Source organism: Papio anubis, chromosome 10, assembly GCF_008728515.1.
Source record: "Papio anubis isolate 15944 chromosome 10, Panubis1.0, whole genome shotgun sequence".
Taxonomy (NCBI): domain Eukaryota; kingdom Metazoa; phylum Chordata; class Mammalia; order Primates; family Cercopithecidae; genus Papio; species Papio anubis.
Window position 1 is genome coordinate 115819119 of NC_044985.1, and position 19790 is coordinate 115838908.

A 19790-nucleotide genomic window follows, 5' to 3' on the forward strand; every position below is an offset into this window, starting at 1 on the left:
GTATTTTTATTATTCAGTTCAAAATAATTTAAAGTTTTCTTTGTATTTTTTTCTTTGACCCCTTCTTTATTTTCAGGTATATGGGTGAATATTCAAATACTTAGGAACTTTTCTAGAATATCATACTACTATTCATTTCTAATTTAATTGTGTTATGGTCAGAGGGCATACTCTGCAAGATATCATGCTCTTGAAACCTATAGAAATTCATGTGGCTCAGCATATGGTCTATCGTGGTAAACGTTCTCTGTGCACTTGAACTTATATTCTGCAGTTGTTCAGTGTTACGCTCTGTAAAGGCCACTTAGGTTATGGCTGCTTGTGTTGTTCAGGGCTTCTGTTTCCTTACTGGTTTTTGTCTTGTTTTGTTTAATTGTGAAAATATGTATGATTGGGGATTTGTTTACGTCTCCTTTTACTTTTGTCAGTTTTTGTTTTATGTGGTTTAAAGCTTTTTTATTAGGTGCATGTACATTTGTAATCATTATATTTTACTAATGCATTGGCGCTTATCAACATAAAGTGTTCCTCTTTTTCCCTGGTAACGCCTTTTTTTTCTTGAATCACTGTGTCTAATATTACTATGGGAATGTTTTCAAAGATGGGAGGTAATAGAGAACATTTGTGTGCTGATATGAGAAAGGTTTACTATAGAAAGGGAGAGGCAATGAGATCAGGAGAGAAGGTATTACCTAAGGAGCAAAACCCCCAGGGCAAGAAGTAGTATTCAGAGCAAGTGTTGGGATGGGTCCTTTGTGAAAGAAATGAATCACTTCATCTGTATTTGCACTGCAGAAGAAGGCAAGGATGATTATAGACATAAATAGATTTTTAGAGTTGGCTATACATGAAATCTATTTTTAAAATCTACCAATATGTACTTTACAGTGTGCCAGAAGCCACTGATCAAAGAAATGTGGTTTCAGTTTTTATCATCAATATAAGAGGGTGGGCCAAGTGCAGTGGCTCACACCTGTAACCCCAGCACTTTGGGAGGCCAAGGCGGGAGGATCGCTTGAGCCCAGGAGTTCAAGACCAGCCTGGGCAGCAAAGTTGAGACCCTACTGCTACTAAAAACAAAACAAAAAAAAAACAAAAATTAACTGGGCATGATGGCATGCAAGAGTCCCAGCTACTTGGGAAGCTGAGGCGGGAGGATCACTTGTACCTGGGAGGTTGAGGGTGCAATGAGCCATGATTGTATCACCGCACTCCATCCTGGGTGACAGGGTGAGACCCTGCCTCCAAAAAAAAAAAAAAGTTATATATATATATATTTATATGAGGGTGGTAATTCAAGTGTTGGCTGACCTTTCAGATAATTGTGGTTAATTGATTAATACTAAATTGATCATATGGAATATCCTCAGTCTCTGGAATTATGGCTCTTGTATCACTGTCCTGAATCTCCTTTGTCCTGAAAATTTTTTATTATATACTGTTTGATTTTCTGAAATGGTCTGCAAATTGAGCTTATTTTTTATTTTTCATTTTTATTATTTTTTTTGAGACAGAGTCTCACTCTGTCACCCAGGCTGGAGTGCAGTGACGCAATCTCGGCTCACTGCAACCTCTGCCTCCTGGGTTCAGGTGATTATCATGCCTCAGCCACTATGATTACAGGCATGCACCACCGTGCCCAGCTAATTTTTGATTTTTATTAGGGACGGGGTTTCACCATATTGGCCAGGCTGGTCTCAATCTCCTGCCCTCAAGTGATCTGCCCGCCTTGGCCTCCCAAAGTGCTGGGATTACATGCGTGAGCCACTGAGTCTGGCCTGAGCTTATTTTTTAGTGAGGTCCAGGATATTTAAGTGTGTTTCTAAGATGAAATCTGAGGTAAGGGACTGCAGCTAAGTCTCTCCACACATAAAATCTTTAAATACAGATGATCTTTATTTGGCAAGTTGTTTAACCTTTACAGGTTATTTTCTTTCCTGAATGAGGTTATATCCCTGCTTTGATTCGCTATCAAAAATTGTTGTGATTCTAAAAGGGGAATAATCTTTCATTCTGGCAAGCAGTTGGAAATTGTATCCTTAGAAGTAGACTTCTATGTATTATTTTATCAGTGTAGTATTCTATGAATAAAAATACAGAGACTTGTCTTTTAAAATGATCCTACTTGAGCATTTCTAAGGAAACTTCAACTTTGTTCTTTACTTTTAACTTTTGTTGAAAAATTGGCCACATTCCTCAGATACAGGGGATTATCAGTCTAGTTCACTTCCTTGCTATGGTGATAGATGCAGGAATGGGCATGTGACCCACATCAACCCCAGCAGACCCAGCCTTGGGACTTATTTGCAGAGTCTCTCATTAAGAGCTTATTGGTTTTTGTTTTTGTTTTAATTTTTTACTGGGATCTCTAAGAGGATGGAATGTAATTCTGGAGCTACTGGTATCCTTGCATCCTTCATCCTTCTCTATGAGGAGAGAAGCTGTCCTGATAATGGAGCTAATATTGAGGAAAGATGAGTTGAGACACAGGCACATACACACATGTGTGCACACACAGTCCCACAGATATCATCTCAGCCTATTTGATCAGATTGTCTCAATTACATAAGCTAATAAGTTACTTTAAAAAAGACAGCCAGTTCAAGTTGGTTTTTCTGTCTCTAGTAGCTAATAGAGGCAGTACTAATACACTGACTATGTTTTAGAGACTTAAGTCAAAATATAGTAAAGAGTCAAAAGCAACCACCCATGTACAAGGTTTGTCTAAATACATGTGTATATGTTCATCCACTAAATTTCAATCATTATTCCTCCTGTGAACTCTGTTCAAGTAGAAATCCAGTCCTTCTATCTGTGTTAGAAATTCTTTCATAGGGGCGGAGGTTGCAATGAGCCAAGATGGTGCCACTGCACTCCAGCCTGGGCAACAGAGTGAGACTCCATTTCAAAAAAAGAAAAAAGAAAAATTCTTTCCTAGGGCTTGCTTTTCTAGTTTACCCAGATTTACTTCCTGCCTTTTGTTGTTGTTGTTATTTGTTTTTTCCTGTTTCTGAGCTTTAGAACTTGGTGTGATATTCTGTCAAATTGCTTAATGCTCTCTGTTCATTTCCGGCATCAAAAATATTTATCACCTTGCTACTGAGAGAACTCTAGTTGGATCCTGCTGTGTTCTGTGAACTGGGTCTCCTCTGGGAAGTATGCCTGCTTCTCTTGTTAGTGACTCAGTATGGAGGCTTGCTTGTACTGGAGTTAGGTTATAGTTTTTTTTTTTTTTTTGAGATGGAGTCTCACTCTGTCACCCAGGCTGGAGTGCAGTGGCGTGATCTCCACTCACTGCAACCTTCGCCTCCCAGGTTCAAGTGATTCTCCTGCCTCAGCCTCCCGAGTAGCTGGGACTACAGGCGTGCACCACCACGCCCAGCTAACACTTGTATTTTTAGTAGAGACGGGGTTTCACCCTGTTGGCCAGGATGGTGTCTATCTCTTGACCTCATGATCTGCCCGCCTCGGCCTCCGAGAGTGCTGGGATTACAGGCGTGAGCCACTGCGCCCGGCCGGGTAATGGTTCTTTAGTTGATTGTGGTGGCCATGCAGGAGAGGAGAGAGGGCACATGTTACAGAACACTTGTAATTCTGATATAAACATGGGACAGTGTCCAGAGGCCCTATAGCCTGACCCTTAGACCTCTGAACTCTTCTTATCCTGCATTCCAAGCCAGGTCTGCATAGAGGAGGGCTCCTTGATGGGTGCTGATTATTTCTACAAGATCTCTTTTTCTTTTTTTCTTAAAATAGTTAAAACAGAATTCAGCCATTTTTTAAGGGAGTTAATATAGTTTTCTATACTGCGTCACAAAGAACCAGAAAGAGAGAGACACATCCTGCTGTTCTGAGTCGTTAGAGACCTATTCTTGGCTGGGTGTGGTGGCTCTTGCCTATAATCCCAACACTTTGGGAGGCTGAGGCAGGAGGATCTTGAGAACCCAGAAGTTCTAGAGCAGCCTGGGCAACATAGTGACCCCGTCTCTACAAAAAATAAAGAAAAGTTAGCCAGGCATGTTGGCATACGCTGGTAGACCCAGCTGTTTGGGAGGCTGAGGTGGGAGGATAGCTTAAGCCTGGGAGGTCGAGGCTGCAGTGAGCTGTGCTCACACTAGTGCGCTGTACCCTGGGCAACAGAGTGAGACCTTGTCTCAAAAAAAAGAAGAAAAAAGAAAGAAACCTGTTATTGAGCTGGTGGGATTTAACCCAAGACAGAGTTTGCAGTGGTCTGTGAATGGTATATAATGGAAGGAAACAGCAGATAAGATTAAAATCACTGAAAGAGGTCAGTGGACGTTGAGAAAGTCAAGGTCTGGTAAGCCAAAGAATAGAGAAGTAGTTTATCTCTCTTTTTAAAATAGAGACGAGGTCTCACTATGTTGCACAGGTTGGTCTCAAACTCCTGGGCTCAAGCAGTCCTCCACCTTGGCCTCCCAAAATGCTGGGATTAAAGACATGAGCCACTGTACCTGGCTGATAAGTAGTTTCTCTAGGAAAGAGAAACCCATGGGAATGTTTTTTAATAAGAGGATAATGTAATCAGAATTTTTATTTCTGGAGATTTGTAGGGTGGTGTCACTTAGAAGACCAGGGAATTTGTGGAGCTCTAAGATTGCTTGTAAAAAGGTAAGTGAGGGATTTGGTGACTGTTATGTTAAGCAGTGGGAAGAGTCAAATGTGGTTGCAAGATTTTCAGCTTGAGTGGCCTGGAAGAAGAAGTAGTGGTGTTTGAAGAAAGAGAAGAACAGGAAAGGGAAATGCTTTGAGGGGAAGGACCAGAGTGCTTTTGATATTTTGAGTTGCAGGCGGCAGTGGCCTTCATGAAGTTTGTGTTGCACTGGGAAAGATATAATAGTATTAAATAAAATACTATATGTAGCACACTCAATGGTGATATGTGCTGAAGAGGAAAAAAATAAGGAAGGGAAATATGATTTTGGGGGATAAGGATTGAGATTTTAAATAGGGTAATGAAAGAAGACCTCATTGAGAGCATGACTTTGTGAAGAAACAAAGGGAGAGGAAGCTGTCTTTATGGAGATCTTGGGGAATGGCAGTACATTCCTAGTGTGCTCAAGGAATAGCAAAGGGGCTGAGGTAGAGATTGTCAGACATGAGGTCAGAGGGATCAGGGGTAGCGTTGTAGTCAGGTAGAGCCTGTGCATCATAGGTAGGATTTTGCTTCTGGCTCTCATTGAAGTGGTAAGGCTTAGAGGGGTAGGAGTAGAGAACTGACATATCACTTACGTTTCATAGGCTCAGTCTATTGTGTTGGGAATAGACTGAAAGGAGGCAAGGGTAGAAGCAGGGAGACCCCTTACATGGCTATTGCTTACGTCCAGGATGGATATGATGGAGACTAAACCAGGGTGGTGGCAATGAAGGTAGAGCTGACAAGATTAGCTGACAGTTGGGATGTGGGGTGGGTGTGTATGTGTGCGTGTGTGTGTTGCTATGTGTTTGAGAGAGGGGGAGGTTGAGTTGGGGTGGGGAAGGGTATCGAATGATTGATTGATAAGGACTGCGCAGGGATTTTGGCCTGAGTAATTGGAAGAATGGAGAGAGATTGTTCATTCTTTGGCTGTTAACTAGATAAAAGGTACGTTTGGATTAGCTACCCTAAGCAAACAAAGTTCCCAACAAATACACCCTTGAAAATGTCTGTAAATATGTCTTTTAAATGATAGCGCCCATAGTTAAATTTTATAATGAAAAGCTTATTGGCAAGCCTTGTCAAGAGCTCCCTGTGGAAATATCAATTGCTTTTCTTGGCTTCAAGGTGTTTCCTGAACAGTGTATTATCCTTTGTCCCGAGTGTGCCATTAAGGGATTTGAAAGTTTGTTAAAACATGTGTGGCAAGTGAGTGCTGTCATTTAAGCCTAGCCAGGGAAGCCAAGAAATGAAAAGCAGCTCTTTGCTGGACTTCCTGACATGCTTTAGCTCTGAATCCGAGACTCAGGTAGTGGGATGGACAGGGCATTATTTCCTGTGCACAAAGCGTCAGTGGACACAGTTCTCAAGCCATTTTAGCAGAAAGTGTCTATGGACATAGGTATATGTGAATCTTTTGGAAAAACTCTGTTATAATAAGATGATAGCAACCCCCTGTGTAAGGAGAAGGTAATAGGGTTTATTTGCTGCAACAGAATTTTCCAGTGCTAATATAGACTTGCTCTTTTTATAAGATTTAAAACAGCACTCTTCAATGATGGTCTTTGTGCTCGAGGAAAGGTTTTTTCTGTATCAGTAAACAGGGAAGCTATGAAGTGGTTCATGTTTGGAGTTCGGGTGAGCCAGCATAATGGAAAGGTTACCTGGCATTTTTATTTAGGATTCCATTTGAATTTTTTGGTTACAGGGACTTTTTTTGTTTGCTCTTCAATTTTGAAATACAGTATATTGATTTTAAAAGGAAAGGAAGAAAAACCTAATGCACATCAAACAGTTTTGAAGTGACCAGTTTCTTCTCTAGATCCTGGTAGGTTTGAATTTCTGTTTGCAGTTGGTCTAACTTACTACACAGTATAGATGAGATTTCCTGCTTTCTGAGTGACAGACTGCTACTTCACAACTCTGGAAAGATCAGGAAATGTCCCTCTGAGGTGTTGCCAGATCTAGGCTTTCTTTCCTTCGTCTGGACATTTGTGACTTTTCTTGCTAAGACACTTGTTTTCCAGTTGGGGAGCATATAACTTTATGGTTATATTTGCATTTATATGGAAAATTGGAGTTATAATTTAGATATGAAGGCATAGAATTATTCTAGAAAAATGAATTTATTTCAGTGTCTCCCAATTTTATTCATTTGCATTTATTTATCTTGTATCTCTTACGGTGATAAGTGTCAATTTTGATGAAATAATTGTTGTCTGTTTCCTGGTTTCCAGACACATTGTGTTAATGGAGGACATTGCAGTATCATGAAGTATCTTATGGACATGCATTTTAATTTAGCTGGCTCTTGCCACTTAGTATTTATTTCTTGTTATTTTTTGCAAATGCTTCTTTTACAGCTGATTCAAGTCTTTCTCATTCTCTTCAGAAGAAGAGAAAAGAGAATCAGTATTTACTGAGCACATTCTATGTGCCCAGGATTGTGGGAGACTCTCAGAAATATAAAAATAAATGTAATGTGGTTTACTGTCTAGTGGAAGAAAAAATATGCAAACAAATGAATGGAATATAGCCCCATCAAGGAACATTTTTTTTTTTTTTGCTTTTGAGAAAGGATCTTGCTCTGTCACCCAGGCTTACCCCGTGAGCAATGACACAATCACAGCTCATTGCAGCCTTGACTTCCTGGGTCCCAATGATCCTTCCTCCTCCGCCTCCCGAGTAGCTGGGACCATGGGTGCATGCTACCATGCCTGGCAATTTTTTTATTTTTGGTAGAGACAGAGTTTTGCCATGTTGCCCAGGCTGGTCTTGAATTCTTGAACTCAAGCGATCTCCCTGCCTGGGACTCCCAAAGTGCTGAGATTACAGCTTGAGCCACCACAACTGGCAGAGGAACCTTATAGTGAAAGAATGGGTAAGGATTAGCAGTGCTGCAGAGGAAGGCAACAACATTTATGCAGAGAGAGAGAAGTTAGCAGAGAAACATTCACAAAAGAGCTAGGTCTTGAATTTTGATTATTTGCTAGGCCAACAAAAGGTTCAGAGGCATTTCATGCAATGTGTGTCAGGGATGGGAGCTGTATGGGTGAGGTTCACTCTGAATCTATTTGTTTTCAGCTCCTGTGGGTGGTTTCCTCCAGTGTCCAGGACTAAGAGAATTGGATTTAGAGTCCTAGACCTGTATGCATGTTAAAACTCTGCCATTTAGTAGCTGTGAGATTGTGACATGTCTGAACTCATTTCCTTCTCTGTGAGATGGAGACCCTCATTCTCCTGTGCATCACCCAGGGTCATTGGGTGGAGCAAATCAGTTACTGTGTATAAAAGCACAGGGACGATTGTGCAATAGGATGTCAATATTCATAATAAAAACTTCAGTGTTTGTTGTGATTCCTGTGTCCATAGTTATGTTTAAATTCTCTCTACTTTGCTCACTCCTGTTCCTTGTTGAAACCTCTTTATTTGAGTCTTCCCCAAGGGCTTTATCCTCAGGTTCTCTTTTCAGTAGACACTTGGCCCTGAGTCACCTTTGCTTAACTGCCAACCCATATTATGGGTAACTCTCTAATCTGATTTCTGTCCTCCAAGACACTTCTAGTCTCCAGACCTACATTTCCAGCTGCCACCTTTGGATGTTCCTCATCATCTTGCGCTTCTCGAGTCATCTGAAGGCTGTATTTGTTTCCTTGTATGTAACTGCTCCTAACTTTTCTGTTTCTATTGTCTGAGTTCAGGGCCTTGCAATTATTTTTGACCCTTCCTTCCCCTTCCCCTTCCCCTTGTTTCAGGTTGCTCTTCAGGATTTAAAGGCTCCCAACTGAGTGTTCTGTTATTATTAAATCCTTCACTTTACTTAAGCTCCTACCATGTTCCAGGCACCTGTGCTAAGAGTTTTTCATTTATTATCTTGGTTCCCACAATAGTTGTATGATATTAGACACTCTCGTTCCCATTTTAAAGATAATGAAATTGAGATTCAAAGAAACTAAATAACTTTTCCAAGGTGACGTTGCGGGTAAGTGCAGAGCCATGACTCAAGCCAGTTGTATTGTCCTTAGAGATTGTGCTCTGAACCACTGCACTCTGCTTTCCCACTTCACTGACTTGACAGTAAAGGCCCAACTCATTAAGTTGGCACTTAGGGCTCTTGACATCTTGATCTTCCTTTCTCACTCTTATTGTATATTTTCATGATTATTTGCCATTCCTAAAGGAGAATTTGCATTTTCTGTTCTCTTTGCTTTTCCATATGTTCTTTCTCAGCTTAGATACCTCTTTTTCGTGTGCACCTGTCAGAATCCTGAAGGAGACAGGGCAGTGTAGTGGAATAAGCCAGGGCTCCAGAATCCAGTAGATCTGCTTTCCACTTTCCCTCATAGTCCTGATCTCTTTTGCAAAGGGCTGGACCAGTTTACATTCACACTAGATATGTACTGCTATGTGTTCTTGCTAGCGTTTGGTATTATCAGGATTTTTGGGTTTTGCCCATCTGTGGGTTTGCAGTGATATCTCATTGTGGCTTTAATTTGCATTTCTCTGACTAATAAGGCAGACCACCTTTTCATCTTTATTGCTTGACATCTCTATTTTGTGAAGTATTTTAAGCCTTTTCTTCCATTTTTCTATTGGATTATTTGTCTTTTATTGATCTATAGGAGTTCTTTATATATTCTGGGTATGAGCCCCTCAGTGGCTTGCCTTTTAAAATTTCTTTTATTATATCTTAGAATAAAAAGAAGTTTTAATACGGTTGAGTTTATCATTATTTTTCTTTCATGGCAGTGTTTTTTATATATGTTTAAAACGTATTTCCCAACATATTTTCTCACATTTTCTAAAATTCTGCCAGCTTTTTAGATTACATCTTCCTTAGCTATTTCCCACTCCCAGTATTGCATAGTGTCTCTGACCCGGCAAATGTTCTTCTCTTTGAAATAGGATGCTACAAGGCATTTTGCCATTCCTCTGCCAACACAAGGCCTGTGTTCCTTTTAAAGTGCTGACGTCATGCTACACCCAGCCTACTTTTCCAGAAGGATACCTCTTCTTCTCCTGTGTCTCTGAAATTAGGATTCTGGGCTTAGGTCTGTTCCTTTAAGTGGTGAGCCTCTCATAGCTGCCCCTCAGTTTCACCCATCCCTCATGGTATTTCTGGGTGCCCTCCACCCCTACCCACTGCCCCACCATGGGTCCTGCTGTAGAGGCCAGGTTGCTGTTCTCTGTCTTCCAGAGCGTAGGGAATCCCGCCTGATGGAGACAGGCTTACTTTTTCCTTTCAGCACACTGCCATACCACTCTTAGCGCCCAATTTTACCTTCCAAAAGAAAACAGGAGGTAGATCACAGATCTGTCCTTGGTAAAACTAACTTCAGGGTGTATCTGACACAAGTTTCTCTGTGTGTGTTTGGGAGTTGGGGGTGGGGTCAAATAAAATAAATATTGTACTATTTCTAGAGCATTTTTAGTGGCTGCAAATGCCATTTATTTCCTATCAATACTCCTCAGTTGATCTCTGTCTGTATTTTCACTGCTTATTTTTATCAGCAGGGTTTTATGTGATGCCCATCCCACCCTGTTCATGGAAAAAGACTGAGAGTGAAAAAGTTCTTTAGGATCTAGTGATTTGATTCTCTCACTAATCTGTTTCTGTCCTGTCCTCCAGAGATTAGACTAAATCTCCAAGGGAGAAATAATCCCATTTGTAGCATTCTCTCAGGTAATAAGTGCAGTCCGCTGCCCCACCCTCACAGGTCTATGGAGAAACCAGAGGAATTTAAAAAGTCCTCAGTTAACCATGTCAGTAATATATCTGCTATCCTCGATGCGCGTGATGATGAGTCGAGCCTGCCGTGAAGATATTATTGATCTGATCTTGAGACGGCCTGTTTCAGGCTCACCCTGCCTGCGCCCGCCAGCGCCGCCGCCGCCGCCTGCCTCACGCCGCCTGCCGCCGCCATTGTTTTGTTTTATTTATTAAAGATCGATACTGAGAGTTCGACGATTCATTAGCGCCCTCTCCACCTCCCTGGAAGCCCAAGGATTCTCCTGCCTCAGCCTCCCGAAAGTAGCTGGGACTACAGGTGTGTGCCACCACGTCTGGCTAATTTTTTTATTTTTAATAGAGACGGGATTTGCTGTGTTGGCCAGGCTGGTCTCAAACTCCTGACCTCAGGTCATCCACCAGCTTTGGCCTTCCAAAGTGCTGGGATTATAGGCGTGAGCCACCGTGCCCAGCCTAGAGTATTTTCTGTCTGCTTGTAAATATGCCCTTTTTTTGTTTCCCCGCTGTGGAGGAAGGGTTTACTGCTTTCATCTGATTCTCAGAGGGATCTGCTAACTTTCAAAGTTGAGAACCACTGATTTAGACTTCTTAACTTTTCAAAGACAACCCCATGGAAGAAAGCCTCTTACTTTACAGAGTCAAGGAAAATTAGGCTGCTAATTTCTAACCCACATACATTTGTGCTCGAGAACTTTTCTGAAAGCTCTTGCATCTTGATAATCTCGTATGTTCATTTTATTGTTCTTCTACCTGTTCATCCATTTATTCATCAAACATTGAGTACTTAGATTAATTATGTAACTTTCTATAGAATACGCAAAAATGTGTAGTATATAATTAGTGACCAGATAGTCTTAACAGATGAGATAAATCGTATGCTTAGATAACACTAATGTAGTAAAGAAACTGAGAAGTGGTGAAGAGGCACAGATAAATTGCTTTGGGACTATAAGGAAAGAGAAATTATTCTTGCCTGGGCAGGCAGGAGGATGGAGAGGAACTGGGAAGATTATGTGGTGGATTTTGGATTATAGAAAATTCATGCTTTTTGGAGTAGGTCTTAAAATATGGATAAATTTTAGATATGTGGAGATATTAGATACAGTGTACCGTCTCTGGCTCTTTATTTGAAAGACAATTGCGTACTACTATGTGCCAGGCCTAGCCATGGGCACTTCATGGAGTTTATTAGGGAAGATAGACTCCGAACAAATCATTTTCTAATGAATTGTCATATTTGTTGACTCTGTTAGCATATATTTGAGTGGCTATTAAATGCTACTGTCAACTCAGAATACAGCAGTGCATAGAATAGATACCTCTATGTTCATGAAACCTATATTCTAGTTGGGGAAACAGAAAGTAAATAAGGAGATATATACTTTCTGATAGTGGTAAGTGCAAATGAAAATAAAGCTGGATAAGGGGATACACTCCAGCCTAGGTGACAGAGCAAGACTGTGTCTCAAAAAAAAAAAAAAAAAAATTATTGTTGAATATCACCTACTTATAAATGAGGGGTGTTTATTTCTGGACTCTTGTAGTCTTTTTATCTGTATGTCTTTGACTCTTAAAAAGGTGATGGATGTTAGCAATACTGTTCAGTTGTTGTTTATTCAATGAGCAGCGTGAAGTTGGAAGTGACTGAAGAATTAGCTTCAAAGAGTAGTCTCTATGGAATGAGTACATGCGAGAATATTTTCAAAGAAGTTGAAATTCAGTACAACCTGAAGTGGAATCCACTAAGATGTGTTATAATTTATGGGGTTACCAATAGCAGAAATGATAGCAAGGTGGGCCTGTTTCAGTTACTGTGATCAGGGAAGCTTCTTTGACAGGCAGATATTTGAGCAGAGACTTGAACAAAATGAAAGGGCAGGCCCTATGAATAGCCAGGCAGAGAGCTTTCCAGATAGAAGGATAGCAAGTGAAAAAGCCCTGCGATGGAAGGTTGTAGTATTCTAGGAATAGCAAGAAAGTCTCTGGAGTTGGAGTGTCATTTGCAAAAGAAGAAATTGTAGAACATGAGGATAGAAAAATGTCTTGATAAGGTCTTGTAGCATGGCAACAGAAGGAGGTTAGAAGGCTGTCAGGAGAATGACATGATCTGATTTGTGTTTTAAAAGAATCACTCTAACTTTATTGGTCCAAAATGGAAATCAAGAGACCAATTATTGCAGTAATTCAGCATGGCAATAAAGGTTGTTTGGGTTTATGTGGTAACAGTGGAAATAGCAAGAAGATCCATTTAAAGGAAGGGCCACTGGGCTCTTCTGATGGAGTGAATGTGGGGAATGAGAGGGAGAGAGTCAAGGGGTAGTGCTATAACCGGTTTAGGGCTGGAGGAACTGGATGGAAGGTGATGTCATCTGCTGAGAGAGCTGTGCTGGGTGAGGAGCAGGTTCTAGTGGGGATCAAGGGTTCTCTAGTTTGAGATGTCTTCTAGGCAATTGAATATAAGTCTGAAGATGAGGGGAAAGATTGAGCTAGGCACTTAACTTTGGGAGTTCATAGCATGTAGAGAGAGATTTAAAGCCAAAAGACTGCATGAAATCACTTAAGAAGTGAATATGGATGGATCTATAATTTCATCCCTAAATATTTCAGGTGTCTCCAAAAGTTAGAGATTTTTGAAAAACAGTCAGAATGAATTAATGATATTCATTGTCTAATCACTATTTATATTTCTCTGATTTTCTCTCTCCTCCTTTTTTCACCTTTCTTTTCTTTTTTAAAAATACAGGACTGGGCATGGTGGCTCACACCTGTAATTTCAGCACTTTGGGAGGCTAAGGTGGGTGGATTGCTCGAGCTCAGGAGTTCAAGACCAGCCTGGGCAACATGATGAAACCCCATGTCTACAAAAAATACGAAAATTAGCCGGGCATGGTGGCGTGTGCCTGTAGTCCCAACTACTTGGGAGGCTGAAGTGGGAGGATCTCTTGAACTTGGGAGGCAGAGGTTGTAGTGAGCTGAGATAGTGCTGCTATACTTAAGTGTAGGTAATAAAGTGCAACTCTGTCTCAAAAAAAAAAAAAAATATATATATATATAGCTGGTTGGTTAGAATCGGATTCAAATAAAGCCTACACAATTGCCTTTTGTTGATATGTAACAAATATTTTAATCTATAGGCTTACCCTTTTTTCTTGCAATTTATTTGTTGGCAAAACTGAGTTATTTGTCCTATAGATTTTCTCACATTCTGAATGTGATTGAGTGTGCATGGTAGTGTTGTTTAACATGTTCCTCTGTTCCATGTCCTATATTGGATCAGGTTTAATTTTGGGGAAAAGAAAATACTTTGTAGGTGGAGATGTGTACTTCCTGATATAGTGAATCAGGAAGCACTTTGGTTCTTTCTCTTTTTATAATATGCATATTTATCAGTAGGTTCAGGTATTGCCTCTGTGGTCCATCCATTATAAAACTCCGATCCACCCATTATAAAACATCCATCCATTATTATTACCTCTCTGGTCCATCCATTATAAAACGTTCATCTGTTATAAAACTCCTTCTCCATCAGCTTATGACTTACTGGTTTGAGCAACCATTGATGATCATTACCTGAATCCGTTATTCAGTAGGGATGGCAAAATGACAGTACCGAAAGCCTTTTTTTTCCCTTCTTAATTTAATTAGCTGAAACACTTGTATAAAGAAAACCTTTACCTCATCAATTACTTGGTTACCTTGAGGTACAGTTTGTACAGGCCAGGGAGAATAAATGCGTAGAATTCTCCATAGTTAACCAGAGAAAGCCCCTTTATTATACTTCCTGTGTCTTTTAGACAAGACACTAGTAGCCATTGATTGCTGTCTTGTTTTCCCAGTATGACAGGAGGTTCCAGGGTTGTCTTGTCCATTTCCTGCTCCAGATTTGAATTAGCCATTTCTCTAAGGGGTCCCACACCCTTTTTTTTTTTTTTTTGAGATGGAGTCTTGCTTGCTCTGTTGCCCAGGCTGGAGTGCAGTGGCGCAGTCTTGGCTCACTGCAACCTTTGCCTCCGGATTCAAGTTATTCTCCTACCTTAGCCTTCCCAAGTAGCTGGGACTACAGGCACATGCCACTATGCCTGGCTAATTTTTGTATTTTTAGTAGAGATAGGGTTTCGCCACATTGGCCAGGCTGGTCTCGAACTCTTGACCTCAGGTGATCCGCCCTCCTGATCCTCCCAAAATTCTGGGATTGCAAGCATGAGCCACCGCGCCTGGCCTCACACCCTTACTTTTAACCAGTATACAATATGGAATGATTAGAGAGTACACAGGTTTTGAGTCCTGTGATCTCATGATGATCTTTTTTCCCCCATACTTTTTGTTCTTTTCTTACGTGTCTTAGGATAATAACATAGAATAAAATGCTTTAAAGAAGTAACACATTAATTTATATTTTAATTGCACAGTTTTGAATGACTTAATTTATTAAGTCCTATTACCTCAGGGGTCTCCAACACCTGGGCCATGGACTGGTACTGATCTGTGGCCTATTAGGAACTGGACCACACAGCAGGAGGTGAGCAGTGGGCAAGTGAGCATTACTGCCTGAGCTCCGCTTCCTGTCAGATCAGCAGGGGCATTAGATTCTCATAGGAGCATGAACTCTGTTGTGAACTGTGCATGTGAGAGATTTAGGTTGCATGCTACTTATGAGAATCTAATGCTTGCTGGTCTGAGATGGAGCAATTTCATCCTGTAACACCCCCCTACCTCTGGTCTGTGGAAAAATTGTCTTCCACAAAACCAGTCCCTGGCACTGAAAAGGTTGGGGACTGCTGCCTTATAGCATTTTTTGGTTTAGTAACTCATAAGTGAATTTAGTCCCTACAACACTAATTCTTCAGTATAAACCGTGAAGATTATCACAAAGTTGGATGTAGATTAGTTTTTGAATATGCTCTACAGTTAAGCTTGCTGTACTCTGGTTATTGCTTTCCACTGATCTTCTGTATTAGTCCATTTTCATGCTGTTGATAAAGACATACCCAAGACTGTACAATTTACAAAAGAAAGAGGTTAATTCCATGTGGCTGGGGAGGCCTTCCAGTCATGGCAGAAGGTAAAAGGCACGTTTCATATGGCGGTCTACAAGGGAAGAGAACTTGTTCAGGGAAACTCCCCTTTATAAAACCATCAGATCACGTGAGACTTATTCACTGTCATGAGAACAGCAGAGGAAAGACCCACCCTCCATGATTCAATTACCTCCCATCTGGTGCCTCCCATGACATGTGGGAATTGTGGGAGCTATAATTCAAGATGAGATTTGGGTGGGGGCACAGCAAAACCCCTTCTCTTCCCATTCTCTTCTTAAACTTTGGATGCATGAGCCAAAACATAATTATTAAGTAGGCAGGCAGAATCATGCTGATTACAATTTATACCCTCCCACACATAATACATGCATGCAGAGAAAGACCTTTCACTGTGAGAAGCCTGCAGATTGTATAACAAAGTCAGTATTTTGGTACCTATGATATTTTCTCCATGGTTGATGGGAACCAAATCCTTTGTGGAACCATTAGTGGCAGAAATAAATACATAATAGAAACTAAAGGCCTGAGCTCTTTGCATAATGTCTTCCTTTTTTTCTTTTTCTTGAGACAGAGTCTCACTCTGTTGCCCAGGCTGGAGTGCAGTGGTGTGATCTCAGCTCACTGCAACCTCTGCCCCCTGAGCTGAAGTGATACTCTTGCCTCAGCCTCCTGAGTAGCTGGGATTACAGGTGTGCGCCACCACACCCAGCTAATTTTTGTATTTTTAGTAGAGACAGGGTTTCACCATGTTGGCCAGGCTGATCTTGAACTCCTGACTTCAAGTGATCTGCCTGCCTTGTCCTCCCAAAGTGCTAGGACTACAGATATGAGCCACTGTGCCAGGCCCATAATGTCTTTCCAGGAGACTACCTTTTACCTGCTAGTCCAACTGTAGTATGACAGTTGTTTTTTTGCCCAGAACTCCTCTCTCTGAGGTAAAGTATGTATAGGGATGATACAGGAAAAACTACGAGACCCTAGATTGTTCTGTAGCCACCATGCTTTAGACGTAGGTTGTACACCTGTGCCTTCTGCCTGTGCTTGGGCTGCTGTGACAGTACCCAAGGTTGTATTACTTCTTTGAGGATGATCAGGGCAGATGTTCCTAAATATTTCTGAATTTGCCAGGCACTTATAAGGAAATTGAATGAATTTGTTGATTTGAGTGATGTCAAATTCTTTTTCTGCCATAACTTGTCAGTAAATTTTCTTATTTTTGAATGATCTTCTTTGGGTCAGTTATGAAAACAAGGCTTATGTGGTAAAGCAGAGTGCAGATGGGAGAGCTGGTTTTTTAATTGTACAGGCTGTGTATTCCTTTTCCAGAATAAGAAATTCTTATCCAAAATAAGGTCCGTCTTGGGACCAGAAGTGTTTTTTTGTGTTTTGGATGTTTTTCAGATTTTGGAATATTTACATTATACCAGTTGAGCATCCTAAATCCTAAAATCTGAAATCTGAAATGCTCCTCTGAGCATATCTTTTGAGTGTCATATTGATGCTCAAAAAGTTTCATATTTCGGATCGTTTTGGATTTTCAGATTAGGGATGTTCAACCTGTGTATCGGTGCCCTAGCTGTAGCTTCACTCACTTGAGCTCTTGCAGGAAGGGGCCTGAGGGAGTCTTTTTGGAGATTGCTGGCCAGTAGAACTTTTTTGTAGTATTAAAGAGAGGGAGATGTGTCTGTTTCTAACTTCCCATGGACAGGTGAATGGACAAATGAATGTATGAATCGGACAAGAGTCAAAACACAGCAAAAAAGAAAATTTCATTAAATGTACTCAGGGATTGGGAAACAAGTTTTTTAAAAAGTTCATTAAACTTTTGCTCAAAAGTTTTGAGTGCAATTTTGCTCAAAAAATAAAGCGTTGTTTACAAGTTTTTCTATTACTATATTTTTATGGAGTCAATTTTTACAAACTGAGGATATATTCTTACCTTTAATCGTTAATATCTTTGTAATATTTTACTTTGGTTTTCTGAGTCGATATTATAATATTAATTGTCTAGGGATGGTTATGTTAATTGAACCTACTGGATTAAAATGTTTTAGGAAAGATTTAATAACTTGTTCTGCCTTGTATAAGGTGAAGATCTTTTACTAAGCATGATCTTTGTGTTACTTTTAATTAGAACATTAGACCTATCAAATATAAACATGGTGAAACCGCTAGAGCTCTTTCACTTCATTCAGGTCTCTGCTCAAATGTTGCTTCCTCTAAGCAGTATTTCCTAATCACCCTAGTGATAAACTAGCCACACCCTCTCCATTATTCTCTCATTTACTTAACCAGCTTTCTCATTCTTTCAATATATTTAATTGCGCTTCTCACTAGTCTACTTTTGATTGTGTTCACTGTTCTGCCCTTGACACCTAGAACAGTTTCTGGCACCGTGAAAGGGACTCCATAATGACTTGTTGAATGAGTAAATTGTTCATCATTTGTCACCCCGCTAGGATGTAGGACTCATGATGGTGCCTGGCACGAGATGGGCATTCCAACATTTGTTTGAAAGAATAAAAGGAATGTTTACAAGTAGTGATCAAATTCATTTTTTTATTTGTATATATGTATATGTGAACATTTAAGTTTTAATTATATGTTTAAATTGAATATAGATATTTCTCATCTAGAAATAGATTCTTAAAAAGGATGTGGTATTCAAGTAACATCCAGAACCTACAAAATCTGCTGCTTTTTTGCTAATGTGGATGGGCAGATTTACCTGTAGGGTCACAGTTTTTTTCAGTGACTCAATAACACCTGGTGTATTTTAATATAGTGCCCATAGACATCAGAGTGCTGTATGTGACAAACTCATAAAATGGGTTAGTATCTGGATTGGTTTTCTATTTTATTTTTTATTTTTTTTAGAGCTAGAATATCCCTTTGTCGTCCAGGCTGGAGTGCTGTGGTGTGATCATAGCTTACTGTAACTCCTAGGCTCAAGTAATCTTCCCACTTCAGCCTCCCAAGTAGCTAGGACTACAGGCGCCCCCCCCCGCCCCTCCCCCACCCCTTCCTCCACTATGCCTTGTTGATTTTTAAATTTTTTGTAGAGACAGGGTCTCAATATGTTGCCCAGGCTGGTCTTAAAGTCCTCCTGCCTTGGCCTCCCATAGTTCTGAGATTACAGGTGTAAGTCACTGTGCCTGGCCTGGGTTTTTTTCCTCTACTTGCTTCATTAGTATTGTAGTGTAAATGTCCATCAGTGTGTGTGCTTTAGATATTGATTTCAGGCCACAAAATGGGGAATTAAAGCTTTATTTTTGGAGACAGGGTCTTGCTTTGTTGCCTGGGCAGTGGGCACAATCTTGACTCACTGCAACCTGTGCCTCTCAGGCTCAAGTGATCCTCCCACCTTAGCCTCCCAAGTAAAGCTTTATGTTTTTATAAGAACATTTTATAAACTCTTGTTCACACTTAATTTTGTTTTTTTCCACTTCATCTTGTATTCTTGTGGTTTCCTTTGGGAACACTGTGGCATACTTTGTTGAGTTCTTTTATCATTCCCTAACTTACTAATTGTTCCTATATGGTGAGCCTTTATGAAGCAGCATGGTACTACTTCTAGTATTCAGGGCCTTTGGGGAGAGATGATGAAAATGTAGATCAGAAATATGAGAAGTGGATAAGGCCTTAATTTGGGGCATCCTGAAGAACTGATTGTCAACCTGGCTTTGCTGGATTGATTATGTGCTTTAGGTGGTCTGTGCTTCTGGAAAGTAAAGATCCTTTTTCGAACTACATGATTGGTGTCCAACATCATTAGCTTCTGTATATGCAGTTTCTTCCTTAGAAAAGAAAAATCTGCTCTTTTTTTTCTTCTTCCAGTGATTTAGCAGAATTTTTAAATTTTCTTCAGGTAGTTAAGCCAGAGAACAATGACAAAGAAACAGAAGCTGCATATGAATCAGATATCCCCGAGGAGCTCTGTGGACGCCATCTCCCGCAACAGTCCCTGAAAAGCTATAATGACAGTCCTGATGTCATTATAGAGGCTCAGTTTGATGGCAGTGACTCAGAAGATGGACATGGCATCACACAAAATGTGCTGGTTGATGATGTTAAGAAACTCTCAGTTTGTGTTTCTGAAAAAGGTGAGTACTAGACTATTGTCTGACTTTTTTTTTTTTTTTTTTTTTAAATACACTGATTAAGTATTGGAATTCCCTCTCGGTTACAGAGTAGATAACACAATGCAATTGATATAGTCCTAATTTTTGACCTGTGGCAGCTTTTAGAAAAGGGAGAATCTTTGACAGATTTAGCTACTGGTTATGAAAGAGGGGATGAAAGTGCTACCAACGGTTTGTGTGGGCAGTAGTTGCAGTTGCCACATTCC

At 40.4% G+C, this 19790-nt stretch overlaps 1 protein-coding gene across 1 annotated transcript in view; it reads left to right on the top strand.

Moving 5' to 3' along the window:
* The window catches only part of DIS3L2 (DIS3 like 3'-5' exoribonuclease 2), a 441955-nt gene that overhangs the window by 114234 nt on the left and 307931 nt on the right, over positions 1 to 19790 (top strand). The window contains 1 exon segment of the mRNA XM_031651606.1: positions 19311 to 19545. Within this exon segment, the coding sequence (XP_031507466.1) occupies positions 19311 to 19545 (235 nt within the window).